We start from the raw sequence: 24,744 nt of genomic DNA, 5'->3' as shown, positions 1-24,744 counted from the left end.
ACGTGAACAGTGTAAGCCGCAGCACAAAGCACTTTGAAAATGTGGCCGATACTTTTCATGCCAAAATTTTGGCAGAAATTGTTTTTTTTTTGTCGCAAAATTCTTTGAGAATCTCCCACAGAGTTCCTTATCCATCTCATCCCTCTGCTTGCGGTACTAGGAGACCACGCGGACTGCATTTCCATCCCCATAGACAGCAATGCATTTCTGATCAGATCTTTCGGCAGATCCGCTTACTCTGTGCCGTCCTAGTGACGCTTGCGGAGATTCTGCAGTGTGAACCCGGCCGTACAGATGTGAGTTATCTTCTATGTCTGCACCACACGATCACATGGGGGAATAATGATGTGTATGGAAAATGTTCTGATTCTAGAACTTTCATCGCTTTCATGCTGCCGGAACCAGGAGGGGGGGTCCTCGCAGTTACTCCGCCCCCACCAGCCATGATTGACAGATCGCTCTTTATTCACATATGTTACATATTATGTAATGGGATATTTCTCAATACATGTTCTCATTATCAAGGTTACAGGTTATCACTGAGATACACTGTACAGTGCTGGATGTATATATATAGAATCTGATGACATAGTACAATACTATTTCAGAACAGTGGGAGGATATACCATATATACACATGAAGTATCCAATAAGAAAACACCCACCACCTAATGTATACCATGCCGGCCCACAAGGGAGGAGGATTGGACTCGTAATGAACCAGATATATATATATATTAGGATAAACACCCCTCATGGGGCAGCACGGGGGCTCAGTGATTTGCACTGTTACCTTGTAGCACAGAAGACAACATCTGCAAAGAGTTTGTATGTTCTTCCATGTTTGTGTGGGTTTCCTCCGGGGGCTCCGGTTTCCTACCACACTTCAAAAACATGTGACCCCAATGGGGACAGGGATCAATATGAGTGTACAGCGCTGCGGAATCTGTGTGCGTTATATAAAACCCCCCCATTTATAATAGACACACTGGCCATTTATAATAAACACACCCTCATTTTTAAATGAGACCCCTTGAATTATAATAGACACACCCTCAATTATAATAGACACACACTCATTTATAAAGGAGACACCTTGAATTATAATAGACACACCCACATTTATAATAGACACACCCTCATTTATAAAGGAGACACCTTGAATTATAATAGACACACCCTCAATTATAATAGACACACCCACATTTATAATAGACGTACCCTCATTTATAAAGGAGGCACCCTAAATTATAATAGACACACCCTCAATTAGAATAGACACACCCTCCATTATAATAGACATACCCTCAATTATAATAGACACCCCCCCCAATTATAATAGACACACCCTCTATTATAATAGACACACCCATGACTATTAGTATAAGTTCATTATAGAGGAGGGACACGGACGGACAGGAAGGAGAAGAATGGAGGCTGAGAGAAGCTGAGACAGAAGCGGCCATCTTGGAAGGATGAAATCCACCGTTTTGGATGAGGTAACCGGCCCTTTGGGAAGAAAGTCCAAGAGGGTGAGATGAGACGAAAGACATTGAAGCCCATATAACTCTTCCTATATGAATAACCTATACTAAGGACGGCCATTATATGGAGATTTATTGTTTATGTAGTGTCGGCCATGTTGTCAGGAAGATTATAATAAAGAGCTCGGAAATCCTCCATGATGACACCTGAGGACACTTACCTATATGAGGTTTATAACAGGGTATAGTAAGGAATCTATTAACTCCTTCAGGACACTGGCCATAAATGAAGCTGAGCACGCTTCATACCTGGTGGGTCCCGGTTGTTATCAGCAGCCAGGACCCACAACTAATGACGGACATCGCTGATTGGTCACATTTCTGACACTAACCCTTTAGATCCTGCAATCATCACAACAAAATTGCAGGGTCCCGATCAGCTGAGAGGACAGGCGGAGGGTCCCTACCGTCTTCCAGCTCATCCGATCGGCGCTCCCTTACAGTAGACAGCCTCAGCAGCCTGTAGTAATAGAGCGCCGATAACACTGTTCTATATGACGGCATTGATCAGTGTCTGCAATCTAGGGATTGACCGATTATCAGTTTTTCCCGATATTATCGACCGATATTCACAATTTTGGACGTTATCGGTATTGGCAATTACCTTGCCGATAATGCACCGCCCCCTGCACCACGCCGCACCCACCGCCCCGGCCAGAGACCGCCGCTGCCCCATTGCCTCCCCCATCCCCAATTACCGGTTACCTGTTCCCGGAGTCCGCGCTACTTCTGGCTCTTGCGGCATCCTGTGTTACGCTGTGCGCTGCGTAATGACGTGTGACGTCCTCAACGCGACGTCACAGTCAGTGCGCACAGTGACAGCTCAGGAGGACGCCGCCGGAGCCAGAAGTAGCGCGGACCCCGGGCCCCGGAAATTATAAAATCGGGAATGGGGAAGGCAATGGGGCAGTGGCGGCGGTCTCTGGCCGGGGCGGTGCGGTGGGGGGTGCGGTGGTGGTGGGGTGGTCGCAGTGGCGGTGATAGGACTCAGAAGGATCCAAGGACAGGTAGGGGGAGAGAAGCGGGTGACAGCAGCGGTCTCTAGCACCGCAAAAGCCGCTGCAGTTCATTGATTTAAAGCGCCCCCTTTAAATCAATGATCTGCAGTGGTGTTGCCGGGGGGGGGGGGGGGGGGGAAGATAAATAGCTGATAACTCATACCGGAATATCGGTATAAGTTATCAGCTATCGGCCCTAACCTCCACAGAGTATCGGTATCGGCCCTAAAAAATCGATACCGGTTGATCCCTACTGCAATCTAAGGTTCACATGCAATAGTTTCCTAAGGGGACTAAACAATCTGAAAATTATACTAAAATAAAGTGTTAATAAATGTGAATAAGCTCCTCCCCTGGTAAAGTTTGAACCACTTTTCCCATTTTTCTATAAAATAATGTAAACAAAAATAAACTTGTATCACCACGTGCGTAAATGTCCAAATTAAAATATAATAATAATTAAACTGCACGGTCAGTCCTGTACAAGGTCGGTGCTGATTTTCGGTCCCTTCATATACCAGGAAAAAATTTATAAAAAAATGATCAAAATTGTCATCAAAACAAAATGATATAAATAGAAACTACAGATTATGGCGCAAAAAAATTATCCTTATATAGTCCTGTATACTGGAATATAAAAGAGTTATAGGGGTCATAAGAGGACAACTTTAACTCTTTAAGGATTCAGGGTTTTTCAATTTTTGCACTTTCATTTTTTCCTCCTCACCTTCTAAAAATCAGAACGCTTTTAGTTTTCCACCTACAGACCCATATGAGGCTTGTTTTATACGCCAACAATTTTACTTTGTAATAACATCAATTATTTCACCACCAAATCTATGTCGAAACCAAAAATAAACGTAAACGTACATCACAGTGCGCTACGTACCAGGATACCATGACATTTTCCCCTGTGGATATGGTATTTGATAAGACGTTTCTGGAGTTTGTTCAATTGCCCTCGCTGTCCTCCGATCACCGAGATGCTTTTAATGGGGACTTCACTGAAGATGAAGTTCGGCAGAACATTAAAGGTCTCCATAATGCGAAAGGGCCGGGCCCTGATGGTTTCTCCGGTGAATTTTATAAGGTCTTGATTCATGAAGTGATGCCCCCATTAACGTCTTACTTTAACCATCTCCTGCATTCTGGCTCTCGGCCTTTGCACTCAAACACAGCCGTCATTAATATCCTTCTAAAGCCCGGCAAGGATCCCCTCCTGCCCCAATCCTACCATCCCATATCCCTTATTAACCAAGACCTTAAGCTAGTATCTAAAATACTTGCTGATCGCTTAAGTGTGTTTCTGCTCTTGTTGATAGGTCCTTCCCAAGTGGGCTTTGGGTCATTAGTGACTAATATCTGCAAATTGTTAACTGTCCTGGATAGGATGCAGCACCGTCCTAAGCTTGGGGAATAACCACTGTAACTGGCACTTGACGCCGAAAAGGCATACGATAATGTCAGGTGGGACTGGCTTGGGATGGTGTTGGACAAGGTTGGCATTACTGGTCACTTCCATACATTTTTAGGGGGTCTCTATGCTTCCCCCCCAGGCACAAATTTACACAGGCATATTGTCTCCCTCCTTCCCTCTTTTTAAAGGTATGCGACAGGGATGTCCCCTGTCCCCTCTCTTATTCAATCTGGAACCTTTAGCCCGTCACCTGGAGGACTCTGATTTGTATCAGGGCATTGCAATCCAGCGCAAAACAGTCAAATTGACCCTTTTTGTGGGTGATGTTTTGATGTTCCTAGCCAATCTGAGTGCCCATTACACCCCCCTGATGTCCACTTTAGCTCATTTTGGTACCTTCTCTGGTTATAAAATCAATCAACTAAAAAGTGAACTACTCCAGCGGGGACCCTCTTGGTCTTCCTCTTACTGGAATACACTGGGAATACCGGGGGATCTTGTCAAGCCCCATATCATTTACTTAGGTATAAAAATTGGTAGAGACCCCTCTTCCCTCTACACCTTGAATTATCTCCCTTTGTTCGAGCAGATCCAGGATGAGCTTCGTCGCTGGCATCATTTACCAATCTCCTTCCTAGGCAAATGTCATTTGAAAATTATCATCTTTCCTCAACTCTTATACCAGTTACAAACCCTGCCTGTTTTATTGAAACATAAGGCTGTGACTACTCTAAACTCAGCCTTCACACACTTTATATGGGCGGGTAAGCGCCCGCGAATTGCCTTACAAAAACTTCTGCTTAGCAGGGCTGACGGCGGTGTGGGTTTTTTCAACCTCCGTGGCTATAACCTCTCATGCCTCTCTAGACATGTCATGGACTTATAGAACCTCTCATGCCTCTCTAGACATGTCATGGACTTATAGAACCTCTCATGCCTCTCTAGACATGTCATGGACTTATAGAACCTCTCATGCCTCTCTAGACATGTCATGGACTTATAGAACCTCTCATGCCTCTCTAGACATGTCATGGACTTATAGAACCTCTCATGCCTCTCTAGACATATCATGGACTTATAGAACCTCTCATGCCTCTCTAGACATGTCATGGACTTATAGAACCTCTCATGCCTCTCTAGACATGTCATGGACTTATAGAACCTCTCATGCCTCTCTAGACATGTCATGGACTTATAGAACCTCTCATGCCTCTCTAGACATGTCATGGACTTATAGAACCTCTCATGCCTCTCTAGACATATCATGGACTTATAGAACCTCTCATGCCTCTCTAGACTTGTCATGGACTGGCTCCATGAGTCTAGCTTTCATTCCAACAATTTTTTGGAGGAAGAGCTCACTTCTCCTTGGAATTTGGTTTCCTGCCTCCATACCCGCATCACATGCCTTCCCACCCATATAATGCATTCATTAATAATTATGGACACGATGTTAACGTAGAAAGCAGTTCATAGGGCCTATGGTCTACCTTTTCTGCTATCTGGGCGTCTCAATATCTGGGGTCATCCGGAATTTCTCCACGGCAGAGAGAACAGTTTGTCTGAGGTTTGGCGTAGGAAGGGGATAAATGTGGCAAGACAGTTGATGCATGCCGAGGAAAGACGGTGGCTCCGCCCGCAGGAAATTACTAACTTCTCTCTGCCGCCTTCTCATTTTCTCCAAGTGTCTCAACTTCCAAATTGTCTTCCTCCTCTTTTGAAGAAAAGGTAGGTCCACAAACTAGGAAGGCGTCTATTTCGGGTTTGTATAGATACTTTAATGACCGTCTTTTAAAGGTCTCCAAACATGCACTTTTTGCTAAATAGGAGTCAATTCTTCAGGATCCTGATGTACGCGAGCGGATATTGGGGGGTTGGTGAAAAGTGAAGGATAATGTCATCAATGAGCGCTGGCGCGAAACGTTTTTTAAGCTTATGCACTTTGGCTACTTGGGCTTTAATATCCCGGCTACCTCTGCATTCCCAGACAGACATACTGCCTGTCCGAAATGCAATACTCCCGACACAGAGTTTTATCATGGCATTTGGTCCTGTTCCAAGTCGCAGAGCTTTTGGGGGGACGTTGTAGACTATATCACTAGGTATTGGACCGTTCGGGTTCCATTGACTCCTCAGGCACTTCTGTTCCAGTCTGTTGATCTTTCTGTTGCAGAGGAGGTGGGTCTACGATTTATCCAAAAATTCCTCCTCGTCATTCTCCTGGTGGCCGCGCGCATGATTATGTGTGACTGGATAAAGACTCCCATGCCGGTCATAGCCCATGTGGTAGAAATTAAGACTTTCTCTTAGGTGGATAGACTGGACACAGAGAACACAATGCGAGGAAATTCTTTGCAAAGTGGCGTACTTTCTTGTCCGCTCACTATACCAAAACCCAATTGATGCCATAGTGTTACCTTTCCCGTCACACTGAATGGTACTCCCTGGCGTCCCTTACTAATACCCTTGGTCCTCTTCGTCTTTCAGCTGGTCTGGAGTGAGCTTCACATGTGTCTGAAGGTCTTCTATCTTTTCCTTTTCTTTGTCTTTCGTGGCCCCCTCCCCTCTTCCCCCTTTTCGTGTGTTGTATTGTTATATTTTGTTCTGCTTGTCTGTTTGTTTGTGTGTCAGCTTATTGGTCTTGTGTTGTCGGTGCACATGGGTGGTTGTATGCTCTGTCCTATTTATGCCGGTATTTGATGCTAGTGGAGAGGTTAACATCAAAGTCATTTATTACCTTGCTATTATGACCCGTTTATAGTGTGTTTTACTTTCTTGACTCTGAGGGTACTGCACTACTCACGTCTGTTACACCTGTGCAATGTAGTTAAACTTACTTTTATTGCTGTTCTTATAAAATTGAAAAAATCTAATAAACAGTTATGGTTAGAAGAGACGATCTTCAAGGGAGACGCGCGGATCCTGTCTGATGCCTTGAATTAAAGTCTCTATAATCATAATGAGAAGGGGGCGGGGACAACACTGACGCGTTACATTCCCTATATACAACGTCAGGGACAATATTACATTTATTATAAGTCCAGTGTGCGGAGATGAATATAAGAATAATAAATCATATAAGAAAGAAAACTTTTATTAACAATTGGTAACAAGTTTGGAGATGCAGTATATGATATATGTATAAATGTCAGATATCCTATGTACATGGATAATATATAGATGTGTTATCTGCATCATTTACTACTCTGAATTGGCTTCTCCCCTGTGTGAGTTCTTTGATGTTGAACAAGATGTGATTGCTGAGTAAAGCATTTTCTACATTCTGAACATGAAAATGGCTTCTCTCCTGTGTGAGTTCTTTGATGTACAACAAGGTCTGATTTCTGAGTAAAACATTTCCAACATTCTGAACAAGGAAATGGCTTCTCTCCTGTGTGAGTTCTTTGATGTTTAACAAGATCTGATTTCTGAGCAAAACATTTCCCACATTCTGAGCATGAAAATTGCTTCTCTCGCATGTGAGTTCGTTGATGTACAACAAGACCTGATTTAAATGTAAAACATTTCCCACATTTTGAACATGAAAATGGCATTTCCCCTGTGTGAGTTCTTTGATGTACAACAAGATATGATTTCTGAGCAAAACATTTCCCACATTCTGAACATGAAAATGGCTTCTTCCCTGTGTGACTTCTTTGATGTACAACAAGGTCTAATTTCTGAGTAAAACATTTCCCACATTCTGAGCATGAAAAAGGCTTCTCCTCTGTGTGAGTTTTTTGATGTCTAATAAGACTTGGCTGATGAGTATAACATTTCCCACATTCTGAACATGAATATGGCTTCTCTCCTGTGTGAGTTTGTTGATGTACAATAAGACCTGGTTTAAAAGTAAAACATTTCCCACATTCTGAACATGAAAATGGCTTTTCCCCTGTGTGAGTTCTTTGATGTCTAATAAGACTTGGCTGATGAGTATAACATTTCCCACATTCTGAACATGAATATGGCTTCTCTCCTGTGTGAGTTCTGTTATGTTGAATAAGTTGTGATTTGCTATTAAAACATTTTCCACATACTGAACATGAATATTGCTTCTCCCCTGCACAATCTCTTTGATGTCCAACACCCCTTCTGTAACTTTTTTCCTTAACATCCTGTGATGACTGAGAAGACAGGACCTGTATATAAGGATGAGATGACAGATCTTGGCTGTGAAGGGCTGAGGGTGTATCTGGGATAATGGAATGTTCTTCATATGTATCTTGTGTGATATCATCATCTGCTTTATAATCTGAAGATATAAGATTCTCCTCTGATCTCCTGCTACAAGAATCTGCAGAGAATAACACAGATTTTATTATCAGTATTAACCCCTTAACAACCCAGGACATTTTAGCATTTCTAAGCAATAGTACTTTGTACCCTTCATTTTTAAATAAGATTTACTGCAAAACTGAAGAAAGATAGTTACTATAATAGCGGAGCAGCCATACAACAGTGGTGTCAAACTGTGGCCCTCCAGATGTTGCAAAACTTCAACTCCCAGCATGCTCGGAAGTTGAAGTTTTGGAACATCTGGAGGGCCACAGTTTGACACCACTGCCTTACAAGGAGCAGGGACACCCGTCTTTGACAATCATGTGGACACAGCCTCAGGGAAAATCACTGCTATGGGGCTCAAGCAGGTCAGGGATCAAATGACCGTGCCCCCCAATCCACCTGACCCCGCAGGTTATAATGGAGCAGTCATCCAAACCGCCCCCTTTATAATCCTCATGCCAGCCAGAGAATTCAGGCAAAGGATAGGGGATACGTTATAGATCACGGGGGGTCCGACGCTTGGGACTCCCTGCGATCTCCTGAACGGGGCCCTGGCAGTCTGCTTGAAGGGGGCGGACCAACCCTGCATGAAGCGGCGGCTGACACTCCCCCTCCATGTATCCCATGGGGGGGTATCGGCTGCGGCATCCTGTGGGGGTCGGAAAAGCCGCTTCAGGAAGAGTAATGGGGCCCCGTTCAGGAGATTTCGGGGAGTCCAAAGGGTCGGACCCCCGTGATCTATAACCTATCCCCTATCCTGTCTAGGCAGACAGTATCACATTTTTGGTCTTTTGTCTATTAATGCGAATAGAAAGACTTATGTCCTAATAAAGTTAGTGACATTTTCCTGGAACCAAGTTATAAGGGGAACCTTTATTTTTAATGATTTTGGCTCACGGCTCGCCAGCCGCACCTATACCTCCATTTGGACCCACACAGGTGACCTGAACCGGAACATTACCGTATCAGAGGGAAAGAATGAAGGGATTTAAAGGGGTACTCTACTGCTAGACATCCTATCCCTTATGCTAAGGATGGGGGATAAGATGTCTGATCGCGGGGTCCGGCTGCTGGGGCCCCCCAGGATCTCCCACAGCACCCCCCGTTCTAAAAAAAAGCCAGATTCCAGTGGTCTTGATGTTACGGCTACGCCCCCTTGTGATGTCGCACCCCCTCCATTCATGTGAGAGGGGGCATGGCCACAACTTCATGATCACTGCCTCTGAGCGTTCAGAATGCTGGAGCACCGGAGTACCCCTTTAACCCCTTAAGGACTCATGACGTACCGCTACGTCATGAGTCCGCTCCCGATCTATAACGCGGGGTCACGGCCTCTAACAACAGCCGGGACCCGTGGCTAATAGCGCGCGGCACTGATCGCAGTGTGGTGCGCTATTAACCCTTAGACGCGGCGATCAAAGTTCATCGCCGCGTCTGAAAACGAAAGTAAACCGTTCCCAGCAGCTCAGTCGGGCTGATCGGGACATCATGATAAAATAGCGATGTTCCGATCAGCTGGGACACAGGCGAAGGTCTCCTTACCTCTCTCCGCAGCGTCCGATTGTCGATTGATTGCTCCAAGCCTGAGCTACAGGCTTGAGCAATCGACGCCTCTCTGACAGATCCCTGCAATGATCAGCATAGGAGATCAGTGTGTGCAGTGTTATAGCTCCCTATGGGATAACAATGATCAGTATAAGAGATCAGAGTGTGCAGTGTTATCGCCCCCTATGGGATAACAATGATCAGTATAAGAGATCAGTGTGTGCAGTGTTATAGTCTCCTATGGGATAACAATGATCAGTATAAGAGATCAGTGTGTGCAGTGTTATAGGTCCCTATGGGATAACAATGATTAGTATAAGAGATCAGTGTGTGCAGTGTTATAGGTCCCTATGGGATAACAATGATCAGTATAAGAGATCAGTGTGTGCAGTGTTATAGGTCCCTATGGGATAACAATGATCAGTATAAGAGATCAGTGTGTGCAGTGTTATAGGTCCCTATGGGATAACAATGATCAGTATAAGAGATCAGTGTGTGCAGTGTTATAGATCCCTATGGGATAACAATGATCAGTGTGTGCAGTGTTATAGATCCCTATGGGATAACAATGATCAGTATAAGAGATCAGTGTGTGCAGTGTTATAGTCCCCTATGGGAGCTATAACACTGCAAAAAAAAAAGTGAAAAAAAAGTGAACAAAGATCATTTAACCCCTTCCCTAATAAAAGTTAGAATCACCCCCCTTTTCCCATTAAAAAAAAAACAGTGTAAATAACAATAAAAATAAACATATGTGGTATCGCCGCGTGCGAAAATGTCCGAACTATAAAAATATATTGTTAATTAAATTGCACGGTCAATGGCGTACGCGCAAAAAAAATTCCAAAGTCCAAAATAGTGTATTTTTGGTCACTTTTTATATCATGCAAAAATGAATAAAAAGCGATCAAAAAGTCCGATCAATACAAAAATGGTACCTATAAGAACTTCAGATCACGGCGCAAAAAATGAGCCCTCATACCGGCCCATACCCGGAAAAAAAAAATGAGATGAGAATTTTTAACATATTTATTTTCCTGCATGTAGTTATGATTTTTTCCAAAGTACGATAAAATCACCTATATAAGTAGGGGATCATTCTAACCATATGGACCTACAGAATAAAGATAAGGGGTCATTTTTACCGAAAAATGCACTGTGTAGAAACGGAAGCCCCCAAAAGTTACAAAATGAAATTTTTTCTTACATTTTGTCGCACAATGATTTTTTTTTCCGTTTCGCCGTGGATATTTTGGTAAAATGACTGATAGTTCATGAACTATTTCTCCCGTTACTATCTTCCGTCACAAAATAACGTCCGTTATCAATAACGGACTATAATGGATTAAAACGGATATAAGAAAAATCCCATAGACTATAATGGGATTTTCTAACGGCCGTATAAGATATTGTTACTGCCGTTTTCAGCTGGTTTTCAGACAGAACTTCATACGGATGTTTAAAAACAGAGAATTTTGTAGTGTGAGAGAAGTCTGACTCACCGAACCCCTGGGGATCGATTGAACCCAGGTTAAGAACCACTGATCTACACTATCTCCTCCCCGAGCACAGCGCCCCCTACCTATTGAGGTGCAGCCCGTCCCCACCATAGAGCCTGGATCCACAGTTCTCTATAAACCTCCTTCTACAAGATGGCGGCGGCCGGGGAGACATGTGGACACTCGGGAGAGAACCAGAAGGAGAAGAAGAACCTGACATATTAGAGGTAAAGACATAACAGGAATAGGGCCACAAGGACAGGAGGGCGGGGCTTCTAGCTGGGGGCCAACTGGGTGGAGATATAGGAAATGAGTAAAGATGGTGGAATCTTTGCAGATGATACTAAACTCTGTAAAGCAGTAAACACAATAGAGGACAGTGCACGGTTACAAATGGATCTGGATAGTTTGGGGGTTTGGGCTGAGAAGTGGCAGATGAGGTTCAACACTGATAAATGTAAGGTAATGCACATGGGGAGGAAAAATCCGGGCTGGGGTTATATATTAAATGGGAGCACACTTGGGACGGCTGACGTGGAAAAGGACTTAGGGGTCTTAGTTAACAGTAAATTTAGCTGTAGTCACCAGTGTCAGGCAGCTGCTGCCAAGGCAAATACAATCATGGGGGGCATCAATAGGGGCATAGATGCCCACGACAAGGAAATAATTCTACCGCTGTACAAATCACTAGTCAGACCACACATAGAATACTGTGTACAGTACTGGTCAGACCACACATAGAATACTGTGTACAGTACTGGTCAGACCACACATAGAATACTGTGTACAGTACTGGTCAGACCCCACATAGAATACTGTGTACAGTACTGGTCAGACCACACATAGATTACTGTGAACAGTACTGGTCAGACCACACATAGAATACTGTGTACAGTACTAGTCAGACCACACATAGAATACTGTATACAGTACTGGTCAGACCACACATAGAATACTGTGTACAGTACTGGTCAGACCACACATATAATACTGTGTACAGTACTGGTCAGACCACACATAGAATACTGTGTACAGTACTGGTCAGATCACACATAGAATACTGTGCACAGTACTAGTCAGATCACACATAGAATACTGTGTACAGTACTGGTCAGACCACACATATAATACTGTGTACAGTACTGGTCAGACCACACATAGAATACTGTGTACAGTACTGGTCAGACCACACATAGAATACTGTGTACAGTATAGGGGTGTGAATCGCCAAGAATTTGGCGATTCGATTCGAATCGCGATACCAGTGTGGCGATTCGATATATCGCGATATATCGCGATACCGTCTAGGTGACGATACATCGCGATATATCGCCCACCTGGGAGCATTCATAGATCCCAATAGACGCCGCTGTCAGCTTTGACAGCGGCGATCTAGTACTCCGGCGCGCACTTTTCTCATGTTATCCCGTCCGGGCTGCAAAATAAAATAAAACGCACTTTATCTTACCTGCCAACGAGCCCGCGGAGCTCCGGTTCAGTCCGGTACAGGTGTTCGGTCCCCGGGCTGTATTCTTCTTACTTCCTGTTAGTCCGGCACGTCACATGGAGCTTCAGCCTATCACCAGCCGCAGCGATGTCCCGCCTCCGCTGGTGATAGGCTGAAGCTCCATGTGACGTGCCGGACTAACAGGAAGTAAGAAGAATACAGCCCGGGGACCGAACACCTGTACCGGAGCTCCGCGGGCTCGTTGGCAGGTAAGATAAAGTGCGTTTTATTAAAAATTCCACATCCCTAAAAGAATCGATTCAAAAATATTTTGAATCGATTCTGTATCGGCAAATGAAAAATCGCGATTATCGCGAGAATCGATTTTTTCTTACATCCCTAGTACAGTACTGGTCAGACCACACATAGAATACTGTGTACAGTACTGGTCAGACCGCACATGGAATACTGTGTACGGTACTAGTCAGATCACACATAGAATACTGTGTACAGTACTGGTCAGATCACACATAGAATACTGTGCACAGTACTAGTCAGATCACACATAGAATACTGTGTACAGTACTGGTCAGATCACACATAGAATACTGTGTACAGTACTGGTCAGACCACACATGGAATACTGTGTACAGTACTGGTCAGACCACACATAGAATACTGTGTACAGTACTGGTCAGACCACACATAGAATACTGTGTACAGTACTGGTCAGACCACACATAGAATACTGTGTACAGTACTGGTCAGACCACACATAGAATACTGTGTACAGTACTGGTCAGACCACACATAGAATACTGTGTACAGTACTGGTCAGACCACACATAGAATACTGTGTACAGTACTGGTCAGACCACACATAGAATACTGTGTACAGTACTGGTCAGACCACACATAGAATACTGTGTACAGTACTGGTCAGACCACACATAGAATACTGTGTACAGTACTGGTCAGACCACACATAGAATACTGTGTACAGTACTGGTCAGACCACACATAGAATACTGTGTACAGTACTGGTCAGACCACACATAGAATACTGTGTACAGTACTGGTCAGACCACACATAGAATACTGTGTACAGTACTGGTCAGACCACACATAGAATACTGTGTACAGTACTGGTCAGATCACACATAGAATACTGTGTACAGTACTGGTCAGACCACACATAGAATACTGTGTACAGTACTGGTCAGATCACACATAGAATACTGTGTACAGTACTGGTCAGACCACACATAGAATACTGTGTACAGTACTGGTCAGACCACACATGGAATACTGTGTACAGTACTGGTCAGACCACGCATAGAATACTGTGTACAGTACTGGTCAGACCACACATAGAATACTGTGTACAGTACTGGGCACCAGTGTACAAGAAAGATATAGTGGAGCTGGAGAGGGTTCAAAGACGGGCAACCAGGGTAATACGGGGAATGGGAGGACTACAGTACCCAGAAAGATTATCAGAATTAGGGTTATTTAGTTTAGAAAAAAGAAGGCTTAGGGGCGACCTAATACCTATGTATAAATATATCAGGGGACAGTACAGAGATCTCTCCATGATCTATTTATACCCAGGACTGTATCTATAACAAGGAGGTGACCTAATAATATATATAATATATCAGGACAGTACAGAGGTCTCTCCATGATCTATTTATACCCAGGACTGAATATATAACAAGGAGGTGACCTAATAATATATATATCAGGACAGTACAGAGATCTCTCCATGATCTATTTATACCCAGGACTGTATATATAACAAGGAGGTGACCTAATAATATATATATCAGGACAGTACAGAGATCTCTCCATGATCTATTTATACCCAGGACTGTATATATAACACGGAGGTGACCTAATAATATATATAATATATCAGGACAGTGCAGAGATCTCTCCATGATCTATTTATACCCAGGACTGTATATATAACAAGGAGGTGACCTAATAATATATATAATATATCAGGACAGTACAGAGATCTCTCCATGATCTATTTATACCCAGGACTGTATATATAACACGGGGGGTGACCTAATAATATATATAATATATCAGGACAGTACAGAGATCTCTCCATGATCTATTTATACCCAGGACTGTATATATAACAAGGAGGTGACCTAATAATATATATAATATATCAGGACAGTACAGAGATCTCTCCATGATCTATTTATACCCAGGACTGTATCTATAACAAGGAGGTGACCTAATAATATATATAATATATCAGGACAGTGCAGAGATCTCTCCATGATCTATTTATACCCAGGACTGTATATATAACAAGGAGGTGACCTAATAATATATATAATATATCAGGACAGTACAGAGATCTCTCCATGATCTATTTATCCCCAGGACTGTATATATAACAAGGAGGTGACCTAATAATATATATATATATATATCAGGACAGTACAGAGATCTCTCCATGATCTATTTATACCCAGGACTGTATATATAACAAGGAAGAGACCTAATAATATATATATAATATATCAGGACAGTACAGAGATCTCTCCATGATCTATTTATACCCAGGACTGTATATATAACACGGAGGTGACCTAATAATATATATAATATATCAGGGGACAGTACAGAGATCTCTCCATGATCTATTTATACCCAGGACTGTATCTATAACAAGGAGGTGACCTAATAATATATATAATATATCAGGACAGTACAGAGATCTCTCCATGATCTATATATACCCAGGACTGTATATATAACAAGGGGGCATCCTCTACGTCTAGAGGAAAGAAGGTTTTTACACCAGCACAGACGGGGGTTCTTTACTGTAAGAGCAGTGAGACTGTGGAATTCTCTGCCTGAGGAGGTGTCATGGTGAACTCTGTAAAAGAGTTCAAAACGGGTCTGGATGTATTTTTGGAGAGTAATAACATCGCTGGTTATGTAGATTAGATTTATAGGGACAGAACGTTGATCCAGGGATTTATTCTGTTATTTGGAGTCAGGAAGGAATTTTTACCTCTAGTCTGAGGGTTTTTTGCCTCCTCTGGATCAACTCAGAAGGGACTCATTAGGGTTATAGGTTGAACTAGATGGACTCTGCTCTTTTTTCAACCTTATGAACTATGTTACTATACTGCACCCCCAGAAGTGACCCCATTATATATACCGCACCCCCAGAAGTGACCCCATTATATATACTGCACCCCCAGAAGTGACCCCATTATATATACCGCACCCCCAGAAGAGACCACATTATATATACCGCACCCCCAGAAGTGACCCCATTATATATACTGCACCCCCAGAAGTGACCCCATTATATATACCGCACCCCCAGAAGTTACATAGTTACATAGTTAGTACGGTCGAAAAAAGACATATGTCCATCAAGTTCAACCAGGGAATTAAGGGGTAGGGGTGTGGCGCGATATTGGGGAAGGGATGAGATTTTATATTTCTTCATAAGCATTAATGTTATTTTGTTCCAGGAATGTATCTAACCCTGTTTTAAAGCTGTTAATTGTTCCTGCTGTGACCAGTTCCTGAGGTAGACCGTTCCATAAATTCACAGTCCTCACGGTAAAGAAGGTGTGCCGCCCCTTTAGACTAAACCTTTTCTTCTCCAGACGGAGGGAGTGCCCCCTCGTCCTTTGGGGGGGTTTAACTTGGAACAGTTTTTCTCCATATTTTTTGTATGGGCCATTAATATACTTATATACGTTTATCATATCCCCCCTTAAACGTCTCTTCTCAAGACTAAACAATTGTAACTCCTTTAATCGCTCCTCATAGCTAAGATGATCCATGCCCCATATTAGTTTAGTCGCGCGTCTCTGCACCCTTTCCAGCTCCGCAGTGTCCCTTTTATGGACTGGTGCCCAAAACTGAACAGCATATTCCAGGTGAGGCCGTACCAATGCTTTATAAAGGGGGAGTATTATGTCCCTGTCCCTCGAGTCCATGCCTCTTTTTATACATGACAATATCCTGCCGGCCTTGGAAGCAGCAGCCTGACATTGTGCTATTCTGTAGTCTGTGATCTACAAGTCACCCAGATCCTTCTCTACCAGTGACTCTGCCAGTTTAATCCCCCCTAAGACATACGATGCATGCAGGTTATTAGTATACACAGCCCCCCTCTATATACACAGCCCCCCCTCTATATACACAGCCCCCCTAAGACATACGACGCATGCAGGTTATTAGTATACACAGCCCCCCTCTATATACACAGCCCCCCCTCTATATACACAGCCCCCCCTCTATATACACAGCCCCCCTCTATATACACAGCCCCCCCTCTATATACACAGCCCCCCCTCTATATACACAGCCCCCCCTCTATATACACAGCCCCCCTCTATATACACAGCCCCCCTAAGACATACGATGCTGCAGGTTATTAGTACCCAGATGCAGAACTTTACATTTATCCACATTGAACCTCATTTGCCAAGTGGATGCCCAGACACTTAGTCTATCCAAGTCATCCTGTAACTTATGCACATCCTCTATAGACTGTACTGTGCTACAAAGCTTGGTGTCATCTGCAAAATATATACCGCACCCCCAGAAGTGACCCCATTATATATACTGCACCCCAGAAGTGACCCCATTATATATACTGCACCCCCAGAAGTGACCCCATTATATATACTGCACCCCAGAAGTGACCCCATTATATATACCGCACCCCCAGAAGTGACCCCATTATATATACCGCACCCCCAGAAGTGACCCCATTATATATACCGCACCCCCAGAAGTGACCCCATTATATATACCGCACCCCCAGAAGTGACCCCATTATATATACCGCACCCCCAGAAGTGACCCCATTATATATACCGCACCCCCAGAAGTGACCCCATTATATATACCGCACCCCCAGAAGTGACCCCATTATATATACCGCACCCCCAGAAGTGACCCCATTATATATACTGCACCCCCAGAAGTGACCCCATTATATATACCGCACCCCCAGAAGTGACCCCATTATATATACAGAACCCCCAGAAGTGACCCCATTATATATACCGCACCCCCAGAAGTGACCCCATTATATATACCGCACCCCCAGAAGTGACCCCATTATATATACCGCACCCCCAGAAGTGACCCTATTATATATATACCGCACCTCCAGAAGTGACCCCATTATATATACCGCACCCCCAGAAGTGACCCCATTATATATACGGCACCCCCAGAAGTGACCCCATTATATATACAGAACCCCCAGAAGTGACCCCATTATATATACTGCACCCCCAGAAGTGACCCCATTATATATACCGCACCCCAAGAAGTGACCCCATTATATATACTGCACCCCCAGAAGTGACCCCATTATATATACAAACACTACAATGTGAGCGGGCTCAGCTATATCAATTAGAGAAGGGGTGCTGCTATACGTATCAACGTAATACAATATCCAAAAAGAAAAAGAAACACGCAAAACAGCGCACACCCATAGATATCAAAAGAGTACTTTTATTAATACATGAATCAAAGAGACAGACAAGATTGTTTTAAAAACATTTAAAACAGGCCTAAAAGCAGCCAAAGCACAAAAACGGGGTGAGCTCCCTCAACAAAGGGATCCCCACCCAGGGCACATGCCTAATACAGTACATCAATATCGTCCCTATGTCATACAAATAAACTACCGCATGACACTAAATTCATCACAACAGCCCATATACAACCTGTATTCTCATGTAGCAAGTAGTGGTGAAGTGACACAGGACGGTTAATGGAGGTGTTACCAGGCAAGTGCCCCCCTAAAGACCCCACGCGTTCCGTTGCCCGTCGGCAACTTCCTCAGGGGAACACCCCTGAGGAAGTTGCCGACGGGCAACGGAACGCGTGGGGTCTTTAGGGGGGCACTTGCCTGGTAACACCTCCATTAACCGTCCTGTGTCACTTCACCACTACTTGCTACATGAGAATACAGGTTGTATATGGGCTGTTGTGATGAATTTAGTGTCATGCGGTAGTTTATTTGTATGACATAGGGACGATATTGATGTACTGTATTAGGCATGTGCCCTGGGTGGGGATCCCTTTGTTGAGGGAGCTCACCCCGTTTTTGTGCTTTGGCTGCTTTTAGGCCTGTTTTAAATGTTTTTAAAACAATCTTGTCTGTCTCTTTGATTCATGTATTAATAAAAGTACTCTTTTGATATCTATGGGTGTGCGCTGTTTTGCGTGTTTCTTTTTCTTTTTGGATATCCCATTATATATACCACACCCCCAGAAGTGCCCTTATTATATATACCGCACCCCCAGAAGTGCCCTTATTATATATACCGCACCCCCAGAAGTGACCCCATTATATATACTGCACCCCCAGAAGTGACCCCATTATATATACAGAACCCCCACAAGTGACCCCATTACATATACCGCACCCCCAGAAGTGACCCCATTATATATACAGAACCCCCAGAAATGACCCCATTATATATACCGCACCCCCAGAAGTGACCCCATTATATATATATACTGCACCCCCAGAAGTGACCCCATTATATATACAGAACCCCCAGAAGTAACCCCATTATATATATCGCATCTCCAGAAGTGACCCCATTATATATACAGAACCCCCAGATGTGACCCCATTATATATACTGCACCCCCAGAAGTGACCTCATTATATATACCGCACCCCCAGAAGTGACCCCATTATATATACTGCACCCCCAGAAGTGACCCCATTATATATACCGCACCCCCAGAAGTGACCCCATTATATATATATACTGCACCCCCAGAAGTGACCCCATTATATATACAGAACCCCCAGAAGTAACCCCATTATATATATCGCATCTCCAGAAGTGACCCTATTATATATACAGAACCCCCAGATGTGACCCCATTATATATACTGCACCCCCAGAAGTGACCTCATTATATATACCGCACCCCCAGAAGTGACCCCATCATATATACTGCACCCCAGAAGAGACCCCATTATATATACTGCACCCCCAGAAGTGACCCCATTATATATACCGCACCCCCAGAAGTGACCCCATTATATATACTGCACCCCCACAAGTGACCCCATTATATATACAGAACCCCAAAAGTGTATTGTCTGGACCAGGGAGTGCTCTGATTGGTCCTTGGTCTTCTAGCAGTGACGCGCGGCTGTCTGTGACAGTTATAGTTCCTGATGTATATATCCGCCATGTTGTGGGAATAATCATCCGCTCATGGTGAATATATCCATCACTGGGGGTTTGGGTGATCGTCCCCATTCATACGGCATTTCTGCAGTATCGGTGTCCGCTGTCATGTCAGAAAAGGGATCCAATGTATACTGGACCCGTCTCATTCAGAAATGACTGGAGCTGCTACAGTATATGTCAGCATCATTATTATTGACGTGATGCTGACGGATACCTGTAACATAACGCTGAAACGCAGTATGAACGGGACGCAGTGTAGGGTCACATAGAGCGCAGAGTATTTCACACCGCGGATGCCCCCGGCAGTCACAAGGGTGAGATCACTGCTGCGGCTGGGTAGCTCAGTGTGTCTGCTCATGACTGCCGGCGGGAAATCCACCGCTATGAGTGGACACACAAAGATACCCAGCCGCAGCAGGGAGCTCACTATTGTGACTGCCGGGGCATCCGCAGCATGTAATATGGGATGTGCGCCGTGTAATCCTACACATTATGCATTTTTATTTTTCATTATATCTATTTAATAATTTTTTTTCTTTTTATACTTTTTTTAAACTATTTTTACACTTTTATTTATTTTATATATATTTTTTTACACTTTTGTAAATGCTTTGGAATACTTAGCATTGCAGTTATATGCTGCCTGTCAGTTTTACACTAGCAGGCAGCATATCTGGACGTGCCTCTGGCAATAAACGGGGCAGACCTGGGGGTCCTTGTAAGTCCAGGTAACAAGCAGCACCCTGCGATCGTTGCGCGGTGCTGCAGGAGAGAGACATAGGGAGACCCCTCCCTCTGTCCAACTCCTTACAGTTTGTCGTCGCTTCCGACCGTGGCTGTAAGGGTTAAACTGCCTGGACAGAAGATTACTTTGGTCCCGGCAGTGCAGCAGGCCCCTGCCTGCCAGGGGTTACACACAGCCCCCCATGATCGTTGTGCGGTGCTGCAGGGAAGACAGAGGGAGCTCCCTCTGTCAAAACACTTATAGCCCACAGTCACTTCCGACCGCGGCTGTAAGGGTTAAACTGCTGGGACTGAAGTTTACTTTGGTCCCGGCAGTGCGGCAGGGTGCCGGCTGTGTGTTACAGCCGAGTCCCTGCCGCGATCTCGTGGGTGCACTGGGCAGTACCCACGAGAACCATGGACATGTATACTCCTCCAGGTGCTGGAACGTGCATCCTCCTGGACATGTATACTCGTCCATGGTCATTATCATGTTAAAGGAAAACTCTAGTACATGAGTACTTATCCCCTAGTCACAGAATCCTGGGGGGATAAATGTCTGATCGTGAGGGGTCCGACCACTGAGACCCCCGCGATTTCCTGCCTGGCATCCCGTTTGTATATCTCCGCTTCTCCCATAGAGATTTATAGAGAGGCATGGCGGGCACCTCTTCATGCAGTGGTTGACAGTAATCCCTGCACGGAGCGGAGGTCACTTGTGCCCAGAGGAGCTGGGAGGCCCCCAGCTTGAGATATGTTTTGGGGGAGGGGGGTGGTATTCCAAAATGTTCCCTGTAGTCCCAGAGATTCTAGTTACACCACTACTTCCCCCAAAACATTATTGTAGCCGGTGACTGAATAGAATCTGTGACCCTTCTCTGTATTTAGTGATCACTACTTACCTGTGTGGTTACCTGTAGAAATGTCCTCCTTAAACTGCTCATCACCGCTCACATCTGTCTCTTCTGCTTTTACTATTATGTCTGGAGCATTAATGTAGATCAGATCTTTCCCTGTAGGAATGTCCTCCTTATACTGTGCATTACTGCTCACATCTGTCACTTCTTCTTCCTTTATGTCTGTAGCATTATTAAAGATCAGATATTTCCCTGTAGAAATGTCCTCCATATACTGCTCATCACTACTCACATCTGTCTCTTCTTCTTCCTTTATGTCTGTAGCATTAATATAGATAAGATCTTTCTCTGTAGAAATGCCCCCCTTATAATGCTCATCACTGCTCACATCTGTCTCTTCATCCTTTATGTCTATAGCATTATTATAGATCAGATCTTTCCCTTTAGGAATGTCCTCCTTATACTGCTCATCACCGCTCACATCTGTCTCTTCTTCTTCCTTTATGTCTGTAGCATTATTATAGATCAGATATTTCCGTGTAGAAATGTCCTCCTTATACTGTTCATCACTGCTCACATCTGTCTCTTCTTCTACTTCCTTTATGTCTGTAGCATTAATATAAAAGAGATCTTTCCCTGTAGCAATGTCCTCCTTATACTGCTCATCACTGCTCACATCTGTCTCTTCTTCTTTCTTTATGTCTGTAGCATTAATATAGATCAGATCTTTCTCTGTAGGAATGTACTTCATATTCTGCTCATCAAGAGGACGGGGACACCTCTCTGGTGCTGTTCTCTTACTGGATCTGACTGTAGGGAACACATACAGAGACTGAATTCATTCTTTACATACAAATAATGAGAGGACGTGTGTATATAGTCATGTCTATTACCTGGTGATGTGAGGGGCTGCTGATCCTCCATCATGACCTGATCCTTGTACTGATCCTTGTGTCCTTCTACATACTCCCACTCCTCCATGGAGAAATAGACCGCCACGTCCTGACACCTTATAGGAACCTGTATTGTGAATAAACATTTAATTCTATACAATTCCAGGATGTTATATGGAGACATTTGAGGGGATATTCCTGCACATGATTTATCTTCTTGCTCTCGGATGATGAGGTGAATACTTGTCGGGGCAGATCCTCTATATTATGGTCACATGTCCCGAACTGACCGCAAGTCTGATGATCCAGCTGTCAGTTCAGGTCATTATACCCAAAGCGCCCGTCCCATGGAGTGTAAGGAGTTAAGTGATATTTCATAGTATCACTGCTCCCCTCCTCCGGGACTATATAGATGGCTGCTTACTGTCTGGCCCCTAAGGATAGAATTGGCAGTGCTGTGCGCCACTTAACCCTAGCTAGACTGGTTGTTCTTATCCCAGCGAGTAGAAGGGACAATAAGCAGCTATCTGTATAGTGTGTGTGTTACGCCGAGCGCTCCGGGTCCCCGTTCCTCCCCGGAGCGCTCGCCTCATCCTCGTTGCTGCAGCGCCCCGGTCAGATCCACTGACCGGGTGCGCTGCGGTACCGCCTCCAGCCGGGATGCGATTCGCGATGCGGGTGGCGCCCGCTCGCGATGCGCACCCCGGTCCCCGTACCTGACTCGCTCTCCGTCGGTCCTGTCCCGGCGCGCGCGGCCCCGCTCCCTAGGGCGCGCGCGCGCCGGGTCTCTGCAATTTAAAGGGCCAGTGCACCAATGTTGGTGCCTGGCCCAATCTTCCCAATTACCAATTAGTGTGATCACCTGTGCACTTCCCTATATTACCTCACTTCCCCTGCACTCCCTCGCCGGATCTTGTTGCCTTAGTGCCTAGTGAAAGCGTTCCCTTGTCTGTTCCTAGCCCGTGTTCCTGACCTCCTGCCGTTGCCCCTGACTACGATCCTTGCTGCCTGCCTCGACCTTCTGCTACGTCCGACCTTGCTTCTGCCTACTCCCTTGTACCGCGCCTATCTTCAGCAGTCAGAGAGGTGACCCGTTGCTAGTGGATACGACCTGGTCACTACCGCCGCAGCAAGACCATCCCGCTTTGCGGCGGGCTCTGGTGAAAACCTGTAGTGGCTTAGAACCGGTCCACTAGCGCGGTCCTCGCCAATCCCTCTCTGGCACAGAGGATCCACCTCCTGCCAGCCGGCATCGTGACAGTAGATCCGGCCATGGATCCCGCTGAAGATCCTACACTGGTCGCCCAGCTAGCCCTAAAGATCGCCCAACGAGATCAACAGCTGGCATACTTGACCTCCGAGGCACTGCGTATTCAGTCACAGATACAGCAGCTGCAGATACAGCAACAGCTACAGCTGCAACTACCATCTCCTCCGCCGGCTCCTGCAACTCCTCCGCAGCAACCGGCCGTTCCTAACCCCTGCTTGTCCCTGCCGGACAAATTTGGCGTAAAGATCGCCCAACGAGATCAACAGCTGGCATACTTGATCTCCGAGACACAGCGTCTTCAGTCACAGTTACAGCAGCTGCTGCCGCAGATACAGCAACTTCAGTCACAGCAGCTGCTGCCGCAGATACAGCAACTTCAGTCACAGCTACAGCTGCAACAACCATCTCCTCCGCCGGCTCCTGCAACTCCTCCGCAGCAACCGGCCGTTCTTAACCCCTGCTTGTCCCTGCCGGACAAGTTTGATGGGGACCGCAATGATTCTGCCACAGCCACAGTCCAGTCCTTCTTCGCTGAGGTCCGTGGTATCTTCGAGGAGCCTGCCCGAGCTTCTTCTGCCGAGATTGCCCTGCTGAACCTGGAACAGGGTGTTTCTTCCATTGGCGAGTACGCCATTCAGTTCCGTGCTCTTGCTTACGAGTTGTCCTGGAATAGTGAGGTTCTCTGCGCGACCTTTAAAAAAGGCCTATCCAGCAACATTAAAGATGTTCTGGCCGCACGAGAGACTCCTGCTGACCTACATGAACTCATTCATCTTGCCACTCGCATTGACATGCGTTCTTCCGGATGGCGTCTGGAGCTCCGCCTGGATATGGACTTTGTTCGCACGAGGCGTTTTTTCTCCCCGGCTCCTCTCTCCTCTGGTCCTCTGCAATCCGTTCCTGTGCTTCCCGCCGTGGAGGCTATGCAAGTTGACCGGTCTCGCTTGACACCTCAAGAGAGGACACGACGCCGCATGGAGAATCTTTGCCTGTACTATGCCGGTACCGAACACTTCCTGAAGGATTGTCCTATCC

General features: G+C 45.1%; 1 protein-coding gene across 1 annotated transcript in view; it reads right to left on the bottom strand.

Annotated features, from left to right (window-relative positions):
- The window catches only part of LOC130298173 (uncharacterized), a 308,559-nt gene that overhangs the window by 80,622 nt on the left and 203,193 nt on the right, over positions 1–24,744 (bottom strand). Inside the window, exons 8-9 of the mRNA XM_056551085.1 lie at positions 7,172–7,800; positions 5,614–5,734 (exon numbers count right to left, since the gene is read on the bottom strand). Coding sequence (XP_056407060.1) covers positions 5,614–5,734; positions 7,172–7,800 — 750 coding nt within the window. The remainder of the gene's footprint in view (positions 1–5,613; positions 5,735–7,171; positions 7,801–24,744) is intronic.

Source organism: Hyla sarda (assembly GCF_029499605.1).
Source record: "Hyla sarda isolate aHylSar1 chromosome 1 unlocalized genomic scaffold, aHylSar1.hap1 SUPER_1_unloc_3, whole genome shotgun sequence".
Classification (NCBI taxonomy): Eukaryota; Metazoa; Chordata; class Amphibia; order Anura; family Hylidae; genus Hyla; species Hyla sarda.
This window is presented reverse-complemented; position numbering and strand designations above follow the sequence as displayed.